The sequence below is a fragment of the Medicago sativa genome, chromosome 4, assembly GCF_051527215.1.
Source record: "Medicago sativa cultivar Bolivia chromosome 4, Bolivia_mono, whole genome shotgun sequence".
NCBI classification, from domain to species: domain Eukaryota; kingdom Viridiplantae; phylum Streptophyta; class Magnoliopsida; order Fabales; family Fabaceae; genus Medicago; species Medicago sativa.
The window spans coordinates 90007569-90026624 of record NC_140752.1 but is presented as its reverse complement, the minus strand read 5'-3'; the positions used below and the strand labels follow the sequence as shown (position 1 = coordinate 90026624).

General features: G+C 35.8%; 1 protein-coding gene, 1 long non-coding RNA gene and 1 pseudogene across 3 annotated transcripts; 2 read left to right on the top strand and 1 right to left on the bottom strand.

Moving 5' to 3' along the window:
• Positions 1-1068: 1068 nt before the first annotated feature.
• On the top strand, positions 1069-2702 carry LOC146933546 (uncharacterized). The gene is made up of 2 exons (XR_015007501.1): positions 1069-1345; positions 1894-2702. It is a non-coding gene; the product is annotated as an uncharacterized LOC146933546 (long non-coding RNA).
• Positions 2703-8029: 5327 nt separating this feature from the next.
• LOC146933545 (uncharacterized) lies at positions 8030-10989 on the top strand. 2 transcript variants are annotated; one of them, XM_085705342.1, is made up of 3 exons: positions 8030-8397; positions 9332-9544; positions 9761-10989. In XM_085705342.1, exons 1-3 carry the CDS (start codon positions 8221-8223, stop codon positions 10505-10507), a joined length of 1137 nt encoding a protein of 378 aa, XP_085561468.1. In that variant the 5' UTR covers positions 8030-8220; the 3' UTR covers positions 10508-10989. The 2 variants fall into 2 exon arrangements, with proteins under 2 accessions (XP_085561468.1, XP_085561469.1); XM_085705343.1 differs by lacking the exon at positions 9332-9544 and having other exon boundaries at positions 8108-8397.
• Positions 10990-16064: 5075 nt separating this feature from the next.
• On the bottom strand, positions 16065-17169 carry LOC146933544 (uncharacterized; annotated as a pseudogene).
• Between the last annotated feature and the right edge of the window lie 1887 nt (positions 17170-19056).

Here is a 19056-nt window from a genome sequence, read left to right as displayed (position 1 = left end):
AGAAATAAACCAAGTAAGTACATACATACCGATAATAACTTCATATCTCAAATTCCTTCAACAAAAAACTTCATATCTAAAAAAAAAAGAACTTGAGATCAAAATCTTATTGTCGATGTTGATGCGAAGATGTTATATGTAAATACTTGAGTATTTGTTGAGTCTTGAAATTTTCATGACTTGTGGTGAAGTATGTGGAAGTCAATTTCTGTACAAAAAAATTCTTAAAAAGAATAATAACTTTATAATTTAATTTTTATTTTGAATAATAACTTTATAAATTAATTAAAAGGATAATTTATTAGCTTTAGCTAAACCTTATCTTTTTTTTGTTAAATAAAGTTTGTAGTGATTTTACTCTCTTAAGATTTTTAAGAACCCACCCCGATATATTTTTTGAAATAAATAAATAGAATCCCTTTGTCATTTTTTTTTTTTTTGTTGCTAAATCTCTTTTTGCATCAAAACAAATGAAATTTTCTATAGAATCGAGATAGACAATAGTTTTTGTAAGTTTAAAGTTTATAAAATTAGCAAATTCATTTTAGTGTTAACCTCCTGGTTCTTGGAGGAAGAGGGCACAAGTGATTTAAAATTCATTTGAAAGGTAAATAGAGTTTGGTCAGTAATTATTTCACCCGAGAATGGAACTTAGACTTTCTCAAAAGATTCGTTGGAGAATCACTTGCCCAATTCAATCACTTGGTTTAAGCAAATGATGGTCAAATAATTAAAAAAATTATTATGCAAGGGTTTAAAGAGAGTTTAATAAGAAGTATATATAAATAATGTAATATGGTTCATTAATAAAAAATAAAAAAAAGTGAAGGTTCATTTAGTCCCTAAGAAAAAAATATGAGAGATCCAATTTATAGTTGGAACTATAAATTAATGCAATATGGTTCGAACTATTCCCCCTTGGGAGTTGATTCAAACTCCTGCTTTTGAAGAATTGACTTGTTACCTGTGAACCTCCAACAATCCTAGGATGGTTGCCCATAGGTCTTTTGCCACCGTTGTAGCATTGGCCTGAAGGTATGTTATGAGGAGGACCATAAGTCTTTGAAAATTGCTGTTCACACATTAGAGAAGGCTGGGACACACATGTAAAATACGTTTTTGCCCCCTCGGCAGTTAACTGCCGAGGAATTAAAAATCCGGCTGCAGTTAACTGCCGAGGAATTCCTCGGTAGTTAACTGCCGAAGTTTTCTGCTACAAGTCTGGCAGAAGCTTTCTCATCTCCATTATTCATCACATCTTCAAATTTTTTGTCTCAAATCTCTCTCACAAATCTCTCTAAATAACCCAACCAAATCCAACCAAATTTATTCAACAAAATCACAAGTAAGTAATTATAATGCTATTAACTTAAATTTTAGTTGTTATAAATGTTTTTATTTTTTAGTTTTTGAGTATATTTATTTTATTTTAGTTTTTGAGTAGATTTACATAGTATAATTCATTTTTAGAGTAAAATGTTTGTATGATGTTTATGTTATAGTTTAAAGTTTATTGGTTATATTTTAATTTGGTGTTTTAAATTAATTTTTTATTTTAGTTTTTAATTAGATTTACATGTGATAAATCATTTTTAGATTAGATGTTAGTTGATTAATTTTGTTAAAATGTTTGCATGATGATTATGTTATAATTTAAAAATTTTAGGATTATTTTTTTATTTGGTGTTTTATATTTTTAATTTTATTTTAGTAAGACTATATGATTTATTTTAAGAGTAAATATAATTTGAATAATTTTGCTATATTTTACGTTAATTTTTTTTTTTAGACAATTACATTTTAGGGTTATTTTTATGATTTTTAGAGTCTATGTATAATTTGCAATGTTTGAATGAGTTTTTCATTGATTCTTTTAAATTTCTATGTGTGTAGATTTGAAACAATGGCCGGATGGATCGACGTTCATGCAACATTCAACGGCGGAGAAACTCATAGGTTGAAGGTTCGGTGCCTTGATGTAGCGTTAAGAGGTCTCAAGGATCAACTGAATGAATTCTACCAAGGAGTCAACCCCAGAGACACAAGGAGGGTGCAAAAAATTTTGTATAAACGTCCAAAGCTCGACGAGGGGAGCGTATCATTCACTTGGGTGGAGTTAAAGAACGACGAAAACGTGACGAGCATGTATTGGGAGCACACAAAGTTCCAGTGGATCGATATGCGGGTGACGTTGCTGAGATCAACTGAAGATATCATCAACAACTTGATTCCGCCAGAAGATCGTCTTTAGTTAGGGTAAGGTGCATTCAAACTACAACATTTGTCTCACCTCTGAAATGGGGTAATTCAAACTTGCCAAACAGCGAGGACTCAAGCATTTCGCTCGCTATTCATGTTTTTCCTTTGAAAAGATTAAATTCTTGTTAGGCTGGTTTAGATGAAGGTATTAGGTGTCAAGGAATGGACCTCATTTCGGTGGCACTTGAATACCTTCATCTAAATCAAGCCTGACAAAAATTTATTCTTTTCAAAGGAAAGCATGAATAGCGAGCGAAATGCTTGAGTCCTCGCCGTTTGGCAAGTTTGAATTTACCCCATTTCAGAGGTAAGACAGTTGTTGTAGTTGGAATGCCCCATTTATGTAATGTAACGAAACCTGTATCGCAATATTTATTCGAACGAATTCATGCTATTGTAATATTTATTCGAATTCACGCTATCGCAATATTTATTCGAATTCACTCTATCGCAATATTTTAAATAACATAAAATTCTAAGTAAACAAAATAAATCAAAAAAAAAAATCAAAAAACAAACTTCGGTGGTTTAGTACCGAGGAAAACCTCGGCAGTTTAGTACCGAGGAAAACCACGGCAGTTAACTACCGCCGGTTTCATCTTTTCCTCGGCAGTTAACTGCCGAGTAATCCTGAAGCCAGAATTTGCAGAACCTGTTGAAGGCAGAACCTGTTACATGTGTTTTTACACATTGTAAACACATTGTTTCGATGCCAAACCATAAAGCTAGTCAAATCAAATTACATACATAACTGAAATTGAAAATATAATACGGAAACGAGCAATTGTCATAAAAAAATGTCATCCAAACAAAGTAACAACAAATGTACTGTACTAACAAAACGGCCAAATGTCATGAAAATACACCAAAGTCCTAAAAATAAATCCTAAAAATACTAGCAGTCCTAATCCTAAAAATCCTACTGCTGGTCCTGGTCATGCTGGTGCTGCTGGTGTCTCCTCCTCGGTCTCTGGGCTCTCCTCCTGGTAATGATCGGCGCGATCTGCTGCCTAACATCCTGCAAGGCCGCATACAACTGCTGAGGGGTCATGCTCATCACCTCCTGACCCAAAAACTCATCAGCATGGGCAACAGCGCCGCTAACCATGTCATAGGTGTCAGGGGAGCTTCTCGCCTCGTACCGCTCCCACTGCTCTGCAACGATCTGCTCCTCGTTTGGAGGCCTCGGAACATCTCCCGGAAGAAGTGGCAAAATCTGAGGGTGAGACATAAGCGTGTACCATCGTACATAGCCCTCTGCCATACGCCATGGCTGCTCTCCTGCCTGCTCACCCCAATCATCCGCCTTAAGCGTGCGAGGGCGGAAGTCCGTGAAGGCCTGCACAATCTCAGCCGGTGTCAGCGCTGGAACATCCGTCGGAGGTCTAGGTACGGACTGGACGTATCCGTACTGCCTCAATACCCTCTCCGGCAGGTGACGGTACACCCTACGGTCGCCGCACATGATCCAGCCAGAATACCAAAATACCTCCTCGAAAGGCTGGAACTCCCTGTGCCCTTCGTACGGCCTCCAGCATACGTCATCAAACGTAATGCGATCAAGCAATGACCGATACGTGGCCCCCTCTCCATGACCCTTCTGAAGAGTCCACCTCGCCGCAACCGGTAAATTTTCAATGTAGTCCGGGTTTGGATCAACAGTGTAAAACTTAGGGAAGTGCGACAAAAACCATGCCTGCATAAACCATACAAATCACATATAAATAAATTAAAGTTAACTAAAAAAATAAAATTTACAATTAACAAAAAAAATATAACAAAATATAACAAAATAATAATAGTTAACAAAAAAAATTAAAGTTAACGAAAAAATATAACAAAATATAACAAAATAATAATAGTTAACAAAAAAAATTAAATTTAAATTTAATTTTTACTTACAGTGAGCAGTGTCACGCTTCCCCCAAGCTGCCTGTCTCCGGGCAAACAAGCCTGAGTTAACTCATCGTACAGGTATGCAAGTGCCATCCCTCCCCATGAATAAGCACGCATCCCCGCGTAGCCGTCCGCCATAGTCGTCAAATAAATCAACTGGATGCGCTTGTTGCTTCTATCCCCAAACAACAGGCATCCAACCAAGTATAGAAGGTAGGACTTCACACAATAAGTCCTAACCCTCTCCAACTCCTCCAGCTCCTCTGGATCCTGTGTATCCGCCAAAAGGTTGGCTCTACCAAGGTGCGTCGTATAAAACTCCCTCAGCTTAGGATAACTAATGTATCCACCATACTCAGTATTGCAGATTTTCTCTGCCTGCGACCTCGACGCACCCAAGTGAGTCATCAGTAGTGCCTCTCCCTCATGTCTCAGCATCTTCTTCCGGTGGCCCAACATCCGCCCTTCAATCGGGACATGCATAAGACATGCGACATCATCCAAAGTCACAGTCATCTCCCCCATAGGCATGTGAAAAGTGCTGGTCTCGGAATGCCACCTCTCGCATAAAGTCATCAGCAAAGCGTGAGGCACAGTGGCGTAGCCCAAGTATACCAAATCATGTAAGCCACTCTGCATAAGCGGATCCCAAAACCATCTCTGATTGGGGTTTGGACGTCCGAGACTCAAAATCTTGGGGCCATGATTAATTGGTTTTAAAAAACGCTTCTTGCGGCACTGCAAAAATAGAAAAATAAACATAGTTTAAACAATGTAAACATTTAACTAATAAATATTAAACTTAACAAATGCTAAAATAAAAATAAAGAAAACATATAAAGAAAATCACATATAAAGAAAACATATAAATAAAACATATAAAGAAAACATATAAATAAAACAATTTAAAAGAAAATCACATATAAATAAAACATATAAATAAAACATATTTAAAGAAAGTCACATATAAATAAAACATATAAAGAAAACATATAAATAAAACAATTTAAAGAAAATCACACATAAATAAAACATATAAATAAAACATATCAATAAAACATATAAATAAAACATATAATCTAAACATATAAATAAAACAATTTAAATCAAGAAAGGAAAAATAAAGAAAATAATTAAACATAAAGAAAGGAATTAAAAAAAACATATATAAAAGTTAACATTTAAAAAAGAACATTTAAAAAAAAAAAATACTTACGTCATCCTTATTATACCAAAGCGGCAATGCCACATGACTGGCATAAGAGTGAAGCAAAGATATGTCCTGCGGTCCTCCAGGAAAGGGAGCGTCCGTAGGCAACACCTCCGGAGCAGCCGCTGCTGCAATGTCATCCTCGTCTGGCTCCTCTGGCATATGCGGCTGCTCTGGCATATACTGCTCGTCGTACCCACCGTCGGTCACATCATGGTGATCCTGATAATTCAGGTACTCCACCGCCTGGGTCGGGTCAACCACCTACGACTCTTCAGGCGGTGCCTGAGAAGCCTCAGAAGGCTGAGAACTCCCTGAGCCATCCCCCCCCCCCCTCCGACCTCTTCCCCTCTTTGGGATATGTGCGTTTCTCCTCTCCTTCTCCTTCCGGTAGCTTTGTGTCTGAGCACGCCTACCACCTATCATCTTAGATGGATCAATGGGCTCCTGATCGGCCATATCTACACAAATTTTTAATAAATTAACATCATTTTCCATAACATAATCAAACACATTAAACACACTAGTCATAACTTAATCATTAACATTAACAACAATCAACATCATTTCGATAACCTAAAATCATTCATACAATCATCATTATAATAAAATCAATAACCTAAACTAATCATTTCTATACACTTACAATAAAATCATTCATACAATATAATTTTCATCATAACCTAAATACACTAAAAAATCAATATACATCATAACCATCATAACTTAATCATTTCTATACACTTAATCATTTACATCATAACCTAAATACACTAAAAAATCAATATACACTTAATCAAACTATAATTAACATCACTTCTATCATTTCCATAACCTAAACTAACTAAATAATCAATATAATTATCATTGAGGCATTTGATCAAACACTTTGTGTGCAAGGTATAAAACATATTCAAATTGTGTTCATTTGCCACCATTCAAAGCCACATTATCATTTAAACAGCATAGGCAACATCTACATTCATTTATCAATTCAAAAACTACACATGCAATCATCAAATTGTCAATTTTAATCATCAAATCATCATTAACCTAACCACATGCAAACTACTCTAATTTTTTTAAAAAATAAACCTAAACAAACTAACATTAACATTGCAATGATTAAGGGTACTTACTTGTGATAATGTGGTGATGATTGACTTGCAATTCGTGAAAATGTGCTTTGGAGTGAATTTGGATGTGTTTGAACCAAAAGAATGAAACTGGAAACTGCTTCTGTTCGTTCTGATTATGTTCAGAAAACTTCGGCAGTTAACTACCGAGGAATTCCTCGGCAGTTAACTGCAGCCGGATTTTTAATTCCTCGGCAGTTAACTGCCGAGGGGGCAAAAACGTATTTTACATGTGTGTCCCAGCCTTCTCTAATGTGTGAACAGCAATTTTCTAAGTCTTTCTTGCATGAGGTGGTGTATAAGTCTTTTGTGGGTAGAAAGGTCTCGACTTACATAGTATTTTATCTTCAAATTAATATTGGCTAGATTAGTTTCATCTCCGAAGAATTGTTCATGAAAAATAATACTAGTTTATAAATGACCCTAATTTGAAACTAAATTTGATGGAAAAGTGGTAATTCAATCGAAGGCATCTTTAGTTAAATATTCATCATTAACAAGGTCATCACATTCAGTTTGATACCTAGCAACATTTTTACAATAGATTCCTTAACCTTCCCAACAAATTTGATGAATTTAGTAACCTTGATTCCTAGAGACCGGGTTTCTCTCGTATTCATGCAATCAGACATCATAAACCGTCCAATCTTAATTGGACAATCCAGATTAAATCTCGAAATTTTAAAATATAAAATAAATAATTAAATATGTTTTTCTTTTAAACCATTTGATCAAAATAGAACGTTTTAGATTGTCTTGAATGTGTGTTTTTCTTGATGGCAGTGAATCCAATTTGGATTCCTATTGGGGGAGGGGAGTGTGTGTGTTTAGATTGTAACACAACATCGGGAAAAGAGACACAAGATATGATTTATTTTCATAATCCACGTTAAAACCCGAGATAAGATTTGATGCCGTCAATTTTTTTAACGCAGTCGGGTAGTTACTATATTAATTAGATAGGTTAAAAAAGGATTTAATTTTATTTATAACTCTAATCTTAAATCTAGATTATCCATACATGATCGAACGACCAAAGACACGTGATTGTATGAATGCGACAAATAACCAATTCTCAAGGAGTAATTAATTGTTCATGTTTCTCTCCTTCATTTTAATCATAAAAGGTGGGAGTCTTTTAATCCCATCCCATCCCATCCCATCCCATCCCATAGGTATTAATCATGAAAGGATACTGTTACACTTACAAGGGGTTAGCTAGGTTGAATACACACAATTAATTGTGGGTCTTTCTATGGTGAGCCAATGTTAAATGTGGTCTATAGTAGACACCATAGTTATGCCATGTAATCGAGTTTTCAAACACAAAATTTAATTGTTTTATTTAACATTATTTCTCTAATTGAAATAGTTAAGAGTAATAAATTTTGATCACAGAACATGATTGTGTTGTGTTTCACATTTGAAAACTAGATTAGATGAATCCAAAGGTGAAAGAAGTGGTCCACTATAGACCACATTTAGCATTGACTCAACATAGAAAGAGCACATTAGTTAGTTGAAAAATAAAATGAAAATCAAATTGAGAATCTTTGACGTGTGCCATCTTTTTCACCTTTTAGTGTAACAGACGGTCTCTACTCTAATCTACTTAGGTTGGCATTCACACTCCTTTCATTTCATTTCATTGTACTAACTAAGAACAACACACACAAAAACCTCTTTCATTTCTACCTATTCAACAACATAGCCATAACCATGCAAGGGAGAGGGAGAGGGAGAGGGAGACCGAAGAAGCAAAAAATGGAACACTTGGACGAGGAAGGCAACCTAGTCATACAACCCCGGAAGAGGGGAAGACCAAAAAAGCAGAAGAGGAAAGTGGGGAGACCAAAGAAGCAGAAAATAGAAGATCACAACCTTTCCCACTCTGAGGTAATAATCTTTTTTTCTTTTTAAGGAAAAAAAAAACATAAACTTTGATTATCATTTTAGCTTTTATAGAAGTGGAATTTTTTTAAAGTTGACATTTTTATTGAAAAAAAAAAAAAAACATGAACTTGGATGATGATTTCAGTTTGTGAGAGGTAGAATTTATTTAAGGGTAAACTGACTTTTTTGGAAAAGTTAATTTTTATCTTAATGTTTGATTCATTTTTAAATTGTTGATTAATGATCAATTGTAATTCATCTAGTAATGCTTGCAAAATCTTGGACTTACAGATACTATTTTACCGTTGGCATATTTAACATGCAAACAGAGTTGATGATATTATGTAATAGTCTTAAGTGTTACACTTTGTGGGGTGTTACACTTAAAACAAAGTAGGATCAAATTAGATTAAGTGTAGTCTTGTTAATTTGATGGATTGATGATACAATGAGGACTGAACTTTTGATGTCACCGTACAATCAGTGGGATGTTACTCACTGCATTTTTGATGTTATAGTGTTAACTTTACCAGAAAAGTCATTTTCAAGACTTCACCATAGAATTTTCCATGTTAAAGGAGAGATTTTTTTTTTAAATTATGAAAAGTGAGTTTTGTGTGTTTGTCATTCTCATGATCTTCTCCTTTTTACCCACACCAGGTAGAAATTATTTTAAGGAAAATTTCTTCAATATTGTAATATAAACCATATATTTTAACATTCAATACAACATTGTTGTTTGTTTACAAGAAATCAAAAATTTTAACTTGTAAATCAATGTATATATGCTAATTACTCTTTTTTCAATATTCTGAATGTCAGTAATATACAAAGAGGATGTACATTGACATGTTTCTTGTGTTTCTCTAAACAAAATGTCTTTGTCGTGTTGGTTTAATCCTTACTTTCAACTTTGTTGGCTTGTGTATATGTTCAGTCACAGTCTTGGAGTTCTTGGGAGTGCCCTGTCTCTGCTAGAAAGCGATTACCTCCGAATTCCAACGTGATTTCTGATCGCCGTGACTTTAGATTTTCTAAAAGGCTTATAGAAACTGAACTAAGATGTTCAAAGCCTAAGATCTCAAGAGAACAGTCTTCTTCCTCTGATAGCATCCAACAACTTGATGTACCAGCCAACACAATCAATTCTGTATGAAATAAAAAATACATTTTTCTTTTTCTTATTCACACATTATATGCAAGTATATGCCTCATAACACCTATTTCATCTTAGTTTTTTAGTTCTATTTTCTGCCAACATTCATCAGCATCTATTACTTCTAGATTTTTACTATCAAAGAAATCATCTATATATAGATGGAATTTTTAATTCTTAATTATATACATATTATGAAATTTGATGTAGGCATATCAAGTTGAAGAGGAAGGTTGTGATCAAGTACAATCCCCATCAAGAGACCTGGTACAAGTTGCTCATCCTCTCACATTGGAACCAGATTTGGGGCAGAAAGAGGCTGAAAATGTTGAAAACTTAACAGCAGGTATACCTGAGATGCCCTTGTCCAATAATTCAAATCAAATTGATGGACAGAACACAATTGAAGAAATTATCCCTCATGAAAAGGAACCTTTGGCAGAGGAAACTCAAGCCTCAAATAGATTTGAGGAAGTAACAAATATGATGTCTATTTCTAGAGCTGGATCATCATCCCCATCTTTTAGCCTCCTCAAATTTACTGAAGTGGTTGCCATGTTGAGAAATGATGATGGTGATGATGAGGTTGATTCGGAAATTCAAAGCCAGCCTGAGGACACTGTTTATGGATATGAAGTGAAGCCAGAATTCATGCCTACATTAAGAAAGATTATCGGCAAGCATGGAGATATTGCTAAGAATTGTGTGACAAAGTCGGTGAAAGACCGTTCAAAATTGTTGGAGATAATCTGTGGAATCTTACACGACTTTGGAGATAAGGATCATAAAAAAATCGAAAAAAGTTTCGTGGAAAGCAAGATTGCTCTTGTCAACGGATACGAACAAGGTATGCAACTGGATCTTAAATGGCTTCGCATGAGTCTAGCTGAGGTAATTGACGCAATTAAAATTCTGGATAAGTTTGATATTCTAGAAGAGAAAAGAGACAATAATTGAAGATGCTGAAAGTGAATTGGAAGTTTTTGAAGAACAGAAGAAGGTAGTGACAGAGAAGATAAAGGAATTGTCAGAGAAGATGAGAGAATTGTCAGAGAATTTGGAAGAAATATGTGTTAAAGAGACTGCTTGCAAAGAAAGATTGACCGCAGCAAAGAATGAGTTTACCTCGATATCTCAAACAGTCCAGTATTGCACATCTAAAGTCAGTCGCTTTCTGAAACGCTCAGTGATGGATGGTTTAATTTAGTATTGCAATTTCATATTCCTGTTTCTGCTTTATTCATGGTGGTTGTTTTAGGATTTGTTTAACTGCGTTTATGACTATGTTGATTTTTAAACACTTCAGAGAGCATTTAAGTTCTTGAAGTAGTCTAGTGAGCATTTAAGTTCTTGAAGTAGTCTAGTTCTTGATTTTAAAACACGTTAATGTTAAACTTTGATTTTCAAAGCTTAGTTGGATGCAGTGGTTCACTTCTTAACTTGCTTATTCAAGAACCTATTTGATTTTAAAACACTTCTTAACATTTTGTATCAGTTTTATTTTTATTTGGTCTGTCATTTTAGGCTGGTCTCTTATGATTGTGAAGCATGTAAGCCTTCAGTATGGTCCCTGAAGTGTAAAGGAGTAGAGTGTGCCTCTTGCTCCTTTTATAGGGGTTTGGTGGATTAGGCCTGGTATCTTTGTTTGTCTTGGATTATGATGAGAGCATGATGTGAACCTGCAGAATTATGCAGTCCAAAGTGAAGTGAAATAAAAGGGATGGTATTAGAGTGTAAGTTTTAGGGTGGTCATTTTAATAGAAGTTTATTTTGCAAATCTTTGTTAGCTTGTGTTTGTATTGTTTTACACTATTAGGGTCCTGACTTATATACCTATAAGATTATTGCTCACTTGGCAAACTAAGAATGAACAGAGGCAACACAAACAACCAATTATCCGATTTTTATTTTATATTTTTAGACAACCCATATCTTCTCTCAAACCACATTTTCATCTTTCAATTTACGACTCAGCATATGTTTGTCAAGAATTAGCAACCTCCGTCCGCCAACTTTAGTTTAGAGTGCTTTCTGGCACAATTTTGGAGTTTCAGTCACAATTCCATTGTTGTCTCATTCCATTACTAGTTTATACGATTTATTTTAGCTGATAATATTATTTTGGGTTAATAAAAGCTTTAAGCAAGGTTCCAACAAGGTTGCGTGATTGTGCCTAGTAGATGGGCTAAGCTCTCACAACATAATAAACCAAAGTTCGAAAGATATTTGTGTTTAGTGTCCGATATGTCTTAGATAGGATTACCTCAAGTGTTAAGAACTTACGAAAATTTAAAAATTAATTAATAAATTGTTAATCAAGGTTATCTATAACAAGAATAGAGCTATTGTCAAAAAAAAAAAAGGAACAAGAATAAATTATGATTTAATTTTTATATATTGTAATCAAGCGGTTAATGGTTCAAAATAGAGAGGTTGTGTTGCATCAACAAAAATAAATCACAAGTACGTACATTTATGCTATTGCTTATTGTTAACTTCATATCTCAAAAAGAACATGAGATCAAATCTTATGTTAATGTAAGATTGTTTTTATTGAAGGAATTTTAATCTGAAGATGTCACTGGTCATATGCAAGTATTTGTAGGAGTGTTCTTTGAGTCTTAAAACTTTTCACAAGTATTTGTAGGAGTGAAGATGTCACTGGTAATTACCTAAAATTCAATTTCTGTAAACTTTTTTCTTATAAAAAAATAACCACTTCAAAGAGAAGAATAAGAATCTAATCTCTGGAACTGCATGATGTTTAGGACAAACAAAGGTGCTAACTAATTGCATTCCTGATCTCAAGTTTTTGTTTGGTTTATCTTTTTCTTTGTGGAAAATGTTATCAATGACATGGGAATGGGCATCTACTTAATTTTAGGTCCCCAGGCTATGTTTCTGTTATTTGTAATGTAATGTATGTTAGTAAATGAAGTTTCCCTTTATTTTATTTTATTTTATTTAAAAGACTTCTATAGTTTCTGTGTGTGTAGTTTACCTGTTTAATGAAACCAGGGGAGTCATGTATATGACATTAATGGGAAGACATATCTTGACTCACTTGCTGGTGTATGGTACACTACTTTCTTTCTGGGTTTTGATATCTCGAATTTCCTTTTTTTCAATGACACATTTCCTTTGGTTCATGTTCTCTATTAAAGAGAAGAATAAGTCAGAAGAAAACTATTGAATGGTTGGTTTAAATTCAAAAGTGTAATTTTGTGTGTTATATGAGAGAGAAATAATAAATAAGATGAAAGAAAGATAAAAATAAAGTCAATTTTCCTCGCAAGTCATTTAATTCTAACTTCTAGTTCTCATCTTTTAAGTATCCTTTAGTTTACTTCCATTAGCAACAAAGATTTAACTTTTTTTAAGGCAAAGAAGACACTTAAACAATTTGGCACGCTACACCCTTTTCTAGAGGAGAAATTCTTAGGTGAAGTCGAACATAACACGTCACTTTTAAGCAACCAATCAAATTTTTTTGTTAGCAAAATAATAATTAAAAAATAATAAAATACAGAACATTCGCGAGAGGAGAGAAAGACAGGAGGACCCGACATATCCACAACTTAGCCACCTGCGTACCAACTAATTCATTCGGGTGAGACATCTTACGATGTCATGATGCGCCCATTCCTATGGCCATTCCTTTAATACTTCTGGCTCTCGGGAGTCTCTTTGTAGGATATTTGGCCAAAGTGTGACCCGTTAGCCCATAAGTAAGTACTGTGACGAAGCGGCTGTTGCTCACCCGACACGATCGTACGAGGTCACAATTCACCCAACACGATCATCTGGAGTGAACAGGAATTGAGGATCGGATGCGGGCGAAATTCCCGCCAATGGCTGAGATGTTCAGTCGACTCCCTCTCCCTTTGTGGGGGTCCGGACCCCTTACGAGTGAGCAGAAAAGGGAGGAGGAAAGAGGCCCTGGCGAAACTCATCGCGATTTCAAATAAAATATTCCAGGTTTCATACCAATGCTCGAGGCAGCTCCTCTATCCGCGGAACTACAACTAAACCTTATGCAAACAGCACTGATTCACCAGAAAGACCGTGACGGTTCATGTCCAGCTCCTTCTAATCTATAGTTCCTTCCCCCTTTCCTTCACCACCAGCTGGAGCGCAGTCTTCGCCGGTCTCAAGGTTATCAACAAGACAAGACCGATAACGTGGCTATTAGCTCTTTCCTTACTCAGACAGACCCCAACCCCACTAGCGCCCTCCATTTGTGCCTCCCTACAAAACCATCATCCACTCCCAACCTAGACTCAAACCCTTTTCGTTATTAATTAATTGCTTGTTTTTAATGTCATATGGCATATTCGGTAGTACTTTGCAATTGCATGTCCTCCTTTTCTCAATCTATTTCTTTAGGAAATCTAAATCATGAATCCTTAGCATTCTCTTTTGTGTCGTGAGGAATTTCACAAACTTAAGTATGGCTTGGCTCTGATTCATGACAACTATTGGAATTGTGGGAAGGAGAGGGATGAAGGTCTGGAGCAGAAGAAGGACGATAAGAGGGTTCAGAAGATGAGGAGGAGAGAAGAAGAATGGGAGATGAAATCCAACGACGGTGAGAGACACCCATTTTTAACTATTGTTTGAGAGAGAACAACCATGGGAGAAGACTTGGAGAGAGAGACCTCCGGTTTCCCCGTTTCCAGTTTTTAATTAAATTGTATTTTTTTTAAGTTTTATTAAATACATGTCATATTGTAATTGGCTACGTTTAAAAGTTTCGTGTTAGGTTCGCTCCCATGTAAAAATTTCTCTTTATGGAGAGAGAAGCTCTCTCACTTCTCTCTAAAAACCCACCCTTGCTGCTACTGCCTCTCCCCTTCAGATCTCTGGCTCTCCACCCCCTCCGCCATGGAGGTCTCTCATCCCTCCTTTATGGAGGTTTGTCTCCTCCACCATGGAGGTCCTTTTCTCCCCCGCTATGGAGGGTTGTTTTTCCCCTTTACCCTTCCTCCATCTCTACCCACCTCCACTGTGAGAGACTCACCACCATTCCAACCAACACTCACATAACCTCAACCATAACAGATCTGACCCCATTTGAGCGGCCGCCACCTGAACCTCCGCCCACTTCCTCCACTTCCATGAGCGCATTTGTGCCGCCGGATCCAGATCTGTGTCGTCTGCCACCAAAGCCTCCATGGTTGATTTGCAGTTTAGTCTACTTTGTGTTGTTTGTTTTATGCTTAAGTGTTTGTGTGTTTGTTGTTGATTTTACGTTATATGTGTGCAGTATTGTGTTATGTGTTTTATGTTCAGGTTTAGTTATTAAAAGTGTATCACAACTGAGTTTTGATGCTATAAAGCACATAAGCTGTGTAGTTATTTATGAGGATGCTCCCCACTTCAATACCTTTGCCTTTTATCAACTGATTTTTGTCCAGCATGATAAAGTGAACAAATCCGAGACCAAGTTTAGTCGAAACACGCGTGATGAAGCCAAAAAAATGATCCGTAACTGGATAGGAAAAAAGACTTTGGATTCTCACATCTCCTTTGTCGGCAGTAGAAGATGGAAGTTGTTGATGAATGGGTTGTTAGGTTATGAATTTTGGTTTAATTTATCATATTTGTCAGTAAAGTTTATGTGTTTTGCAAATCATGCTCTTGTAGGGTTTTTCTCTTGTATTGGATCTTCAAAATTGTTGGGGAATGCCCCTTCAATGTCAACGTTATCTGCTTGTAATGTTCTCTATGTTATGAAATGTTAAGCTGGTGTTTAGCGTAAAAAAAAAACAATTTGGCACGCTAAAAGAGAAAAGAGACAATAATACGAGGTCCATTGAAGATGCTGAGATTAAATTGAGAAAAGTTGAAGCACGGAAGAAACAGATATTAGATGAAGAGACTTCTTGCCAAAAGGACTTGGCCACAGCAATGGATGAGTCTACTAGAATATCTCAAACACTCAAATCTGCCACATCTAAAGTCGAACCCTTTCTTCATTGCTCGGTGATGGATGCTTCGATTTAGTGTTGCAACTTCATCTTCATTTTCTACTTTATTCATGGTAGGTAGGTAGTGGTTTTAGGATTTGCTTACTGAGTTTATGACTATTTTGATTTTAAGACACTCTTGTTTCCCAACTCATGCATGACTTGCACAATGAGAAATTTTTTTTTTGTACCCTACTTTATTGCCAAAAATCCAAAACTACCCTACTTTTTCGAAAAATTGCAAAAATACCCTACTTTTTCTGACTTTCTGGTACCACTCCACTTGGAGTTGCGGGGTACCCTAAAAAGTGACAAAATTTTTGTCCTTATTTTACCCCTCAATCTCCACTTGCGGGGTACTTCCTATTTTTTTTTTCAAAATTTTATGCTACAACGCAATCTCCACTTGCGTTCTATTTTTGCCATTTTTTTTAAAATTTTTAAATACCCCTCTACTCCAAGTAGAGTGGTATAATAGGACAAAAAAAATTTGCATGCATTTAATCACGTGATGTTGTGGTGCATGCATAAAAAATAATAATAAAAACTTAATTTAAAAAAAACTAATTAAAATTATATAACATTTAAAATACCATAAAATCTACAATTATTATAAATGCCCTGCGGTCCCACACCCTCGTCTTCGACGATGTCTTCCACGATTTACTTGAGGGTCGTGTTGGTCTTCGTCATTGTTATCTGCAGTTGATTGTACTTGACTACCATAACCCAACGACAACGACACATCGTGTTCCCTTGTTGGCCATCCCAAATCCAGAAATTGTTCATTGGAGTTAATTGAAGCCGGAGAGAAGTGAGATAGTAGGTTTGTTGGTGTTGGTGGGTTGTTGGTGTACATTGGGTATTGTGGGATGTTGTAGGGGGGGTAATTGGTGTTGGACGGTCCGGCTTGGTTTGGGTCATTATAGGAGAAGTAGTTGTTGTTGGACGTGCTAGCTTGGTTTGGGTCATTGTAACCAAAGTTTGGCATTGAATTTTGTTGATAAGTTGACTGATAATAAGGGTCATATGCATTTCTCGGAGTGGTATATGGTGGTGGTTGGATGATATTTTGTTGGGGGGTGTCGAGAAATTCATACATTATAGAACCATGACTGTTTTGTGTTGGATGTGGTTGGGATTGATGATCTTGTAGTTGGGAAAAAATATCATGATCCCAAAAATCATCATGAATTGGTGGTTGGTCATTGTGAATTTCAGGTTGATGCTCCGGCTGTTCTTCTTCGTCTGGATCTGAACTAGATGGTTTTGTGTCAATTGAAATCCGTAGTCGTGGGTTGCATGTGGTTGTCAACCACTCAATATACGCATGAGTATGAGTGAGTGATCTTGGCCGCATGCGAGGTAGAGTATAACGACGTCAATTGTCCCAATGTTGGCTCTCTTGTGGAAAGCGAAAACCATTGGATTCGTACCACGTCTTGTACCGTTTGTCCAACACATGGAATTCCCGCATGTCTTTTGGGGCCCCCGGTATTTCTTGTGGCAGACCAAATTGGAGCATGACCCTATCGGTTGGATGCCATTCTACCTTGTCAAAACATATAAGGTAAGTTGTTGCAGTCCAATCCCAATAGTCATCAGGCACATTGTGTGGAACTTTCTTGTATGGTCTCCATTTAAACTGGCACAAACAAAAGAGAATATTTAGTGTACGTTTAACAATTTTGATATATATATATATATATATATATATATATATATATAAACAAATAATTTAAAAATCAAGGTATATTACATGATGTTCAAGTATGTCATCAAACTTTCTTCTATAAGTTATAGTGTCGTGGCTTGGATTCTCGTAGTATCTTGAACCTACTCCTGTCCATCTAAGAAATGATATTAAAAAATTAGTAACTAATTTACCATATAATAACATTAATAAGAAGTGAGAATATGCGAGGGAATTAATTAAAAAAATGTAGTGACCATGCTTACTTTAATCCTAGCGGCCACTCGAGTGGTTTGTCATTTCTCGGAGCGATATGACTCAACCGACAATATCCCCAAACTTGTACGAGAAAATGACATCCAGCAACAGCTTTTATGTTTGGGCGTGACGCCTCACACAAGCCACGATAAAGGTAAGCCAAAACTGCCGACCCCCAACTATATTTTCTTGTTTCATTAAAATCCCTTAACAAATACAACCAAGAGTTGTGCACAAATAATCCAGTTGTATTTGGAAACAAGAACCCTCCAATGAGGTATAGTATGTACCTCCTAGTGTGTTGTATTTTTACCTCTGGAGGCGATTGTTCATTGAAGTCATTATCAACAAGATTATCCTTTAACCACGCCAACGAGAGAGTAAAACCATCGGTTTTGTGCGGTGGAGGAGTTATTCCCATCAGCTGAGCACAATTATTCCACGAAAGATGGGGAGGACCCGTAACAATTTGCCCTCCAAAAGGTAAGCCAAGTAACATATATACATCTTCTAAAGTGATTGTACATTCACCCGTTCGAAAATGAAATGTATGTGTCTCAGATCGCCACCTTTCTACAAGAGCGGTTACGATATGCCTGTCAATTTTGTAACGCCCTACTTGCCCTATTTGAGCAACCTCAAAAAATCCAGCTTGACGTAGATAATCTTCAATAAAACGACTTGGTTGTTGGTGTTGTCGTGTACGAGTGGTTAGAGGTTGACCCTCTTCATCCTAATCAAAAATAGGGAAGATATATAAGTAAATTAAAAAATTAGTCATAAAATAAAAAAAATCAAATACTATAATTAAAAACGAATTAATAATAAAGGAATAAAATTAAAACATAATTAATCATAACAAAAATCAAAATTTAAATAAGTGTGAAAATATTTAAATTACTAACAACAATAAAACATAATATTAAAACTGAATTAATAATTAAAAAACAAAATAAATAAAATTATGAAAATATTAAAACTAATAAGAATCATAAAATATAATATTAAAACTGCATTAATATTTATATATACCCATTTTCTGATGTGTTGTTCCAAGGATCTATGTTCATCTTCCAACCACAAGTATGCCATTGCTTGAGAAATAAAAGGTTCTGTGAGTGAGTAAGAAAATGTGGAAGTAGTAGTGAGTAATATAATTTGAATATGTGTAAAGAGTAGGAAGAGAAGTGTGGTATTTATAATATAAAGAATGAGTGTAAATGGTGGAAGTAGTAGTGTGGTTTCTGTGAAGTGAACTAGAAAACTATACATTTTGCAGAATTAACAGTACTCAATAAATCATAGAAATGACAATTGCATGAAAGCAGCAGACGCATGGTTTTCTACAGTGTTGAAAGAGTCATTCATTGCTGCATGAAATTTCTGCATGAAATGACCATTCCATGGCACTTCACGTGAAGCATACAACAAGTTTCCAAAGAACCGACATGCTGTCTTTTAACAGCCAATAAGCGTGGCGCGTGCACACCTACCACGCAACTCCAACTTGCGTTGTGCCCTGCAGCTGGTGCGTGGGTCAGCTACCACGCAACTGGAAGTTGCGTTCTATGGCTACACTCGCGCGT

Bases quoted from the DNA above. Each gene is read 5' to 3' on its own strand.
- LOC146933545 (XM_085705342.1), top strand. From the start codon at position 8,221: ATGCAAGGGAGAGGGAGAGGGAGAGGGAGACCGAAGAAGCAAAAAATG. The intron at 8,398-9,331 runs GTAATAATCTTT...GTATATGTTCAG, and splicing joins ACAACCTTTCCCACTCTGAG to TCACAGTCTTGGAGTTCTTG. The intron at 9,545-9,760 runs GTATGAAATAAA...AATTTGATGTAG, and splicing joins CAGCCAACACAATCAATTCT to GCATATCAAGTTGAAGAGGA.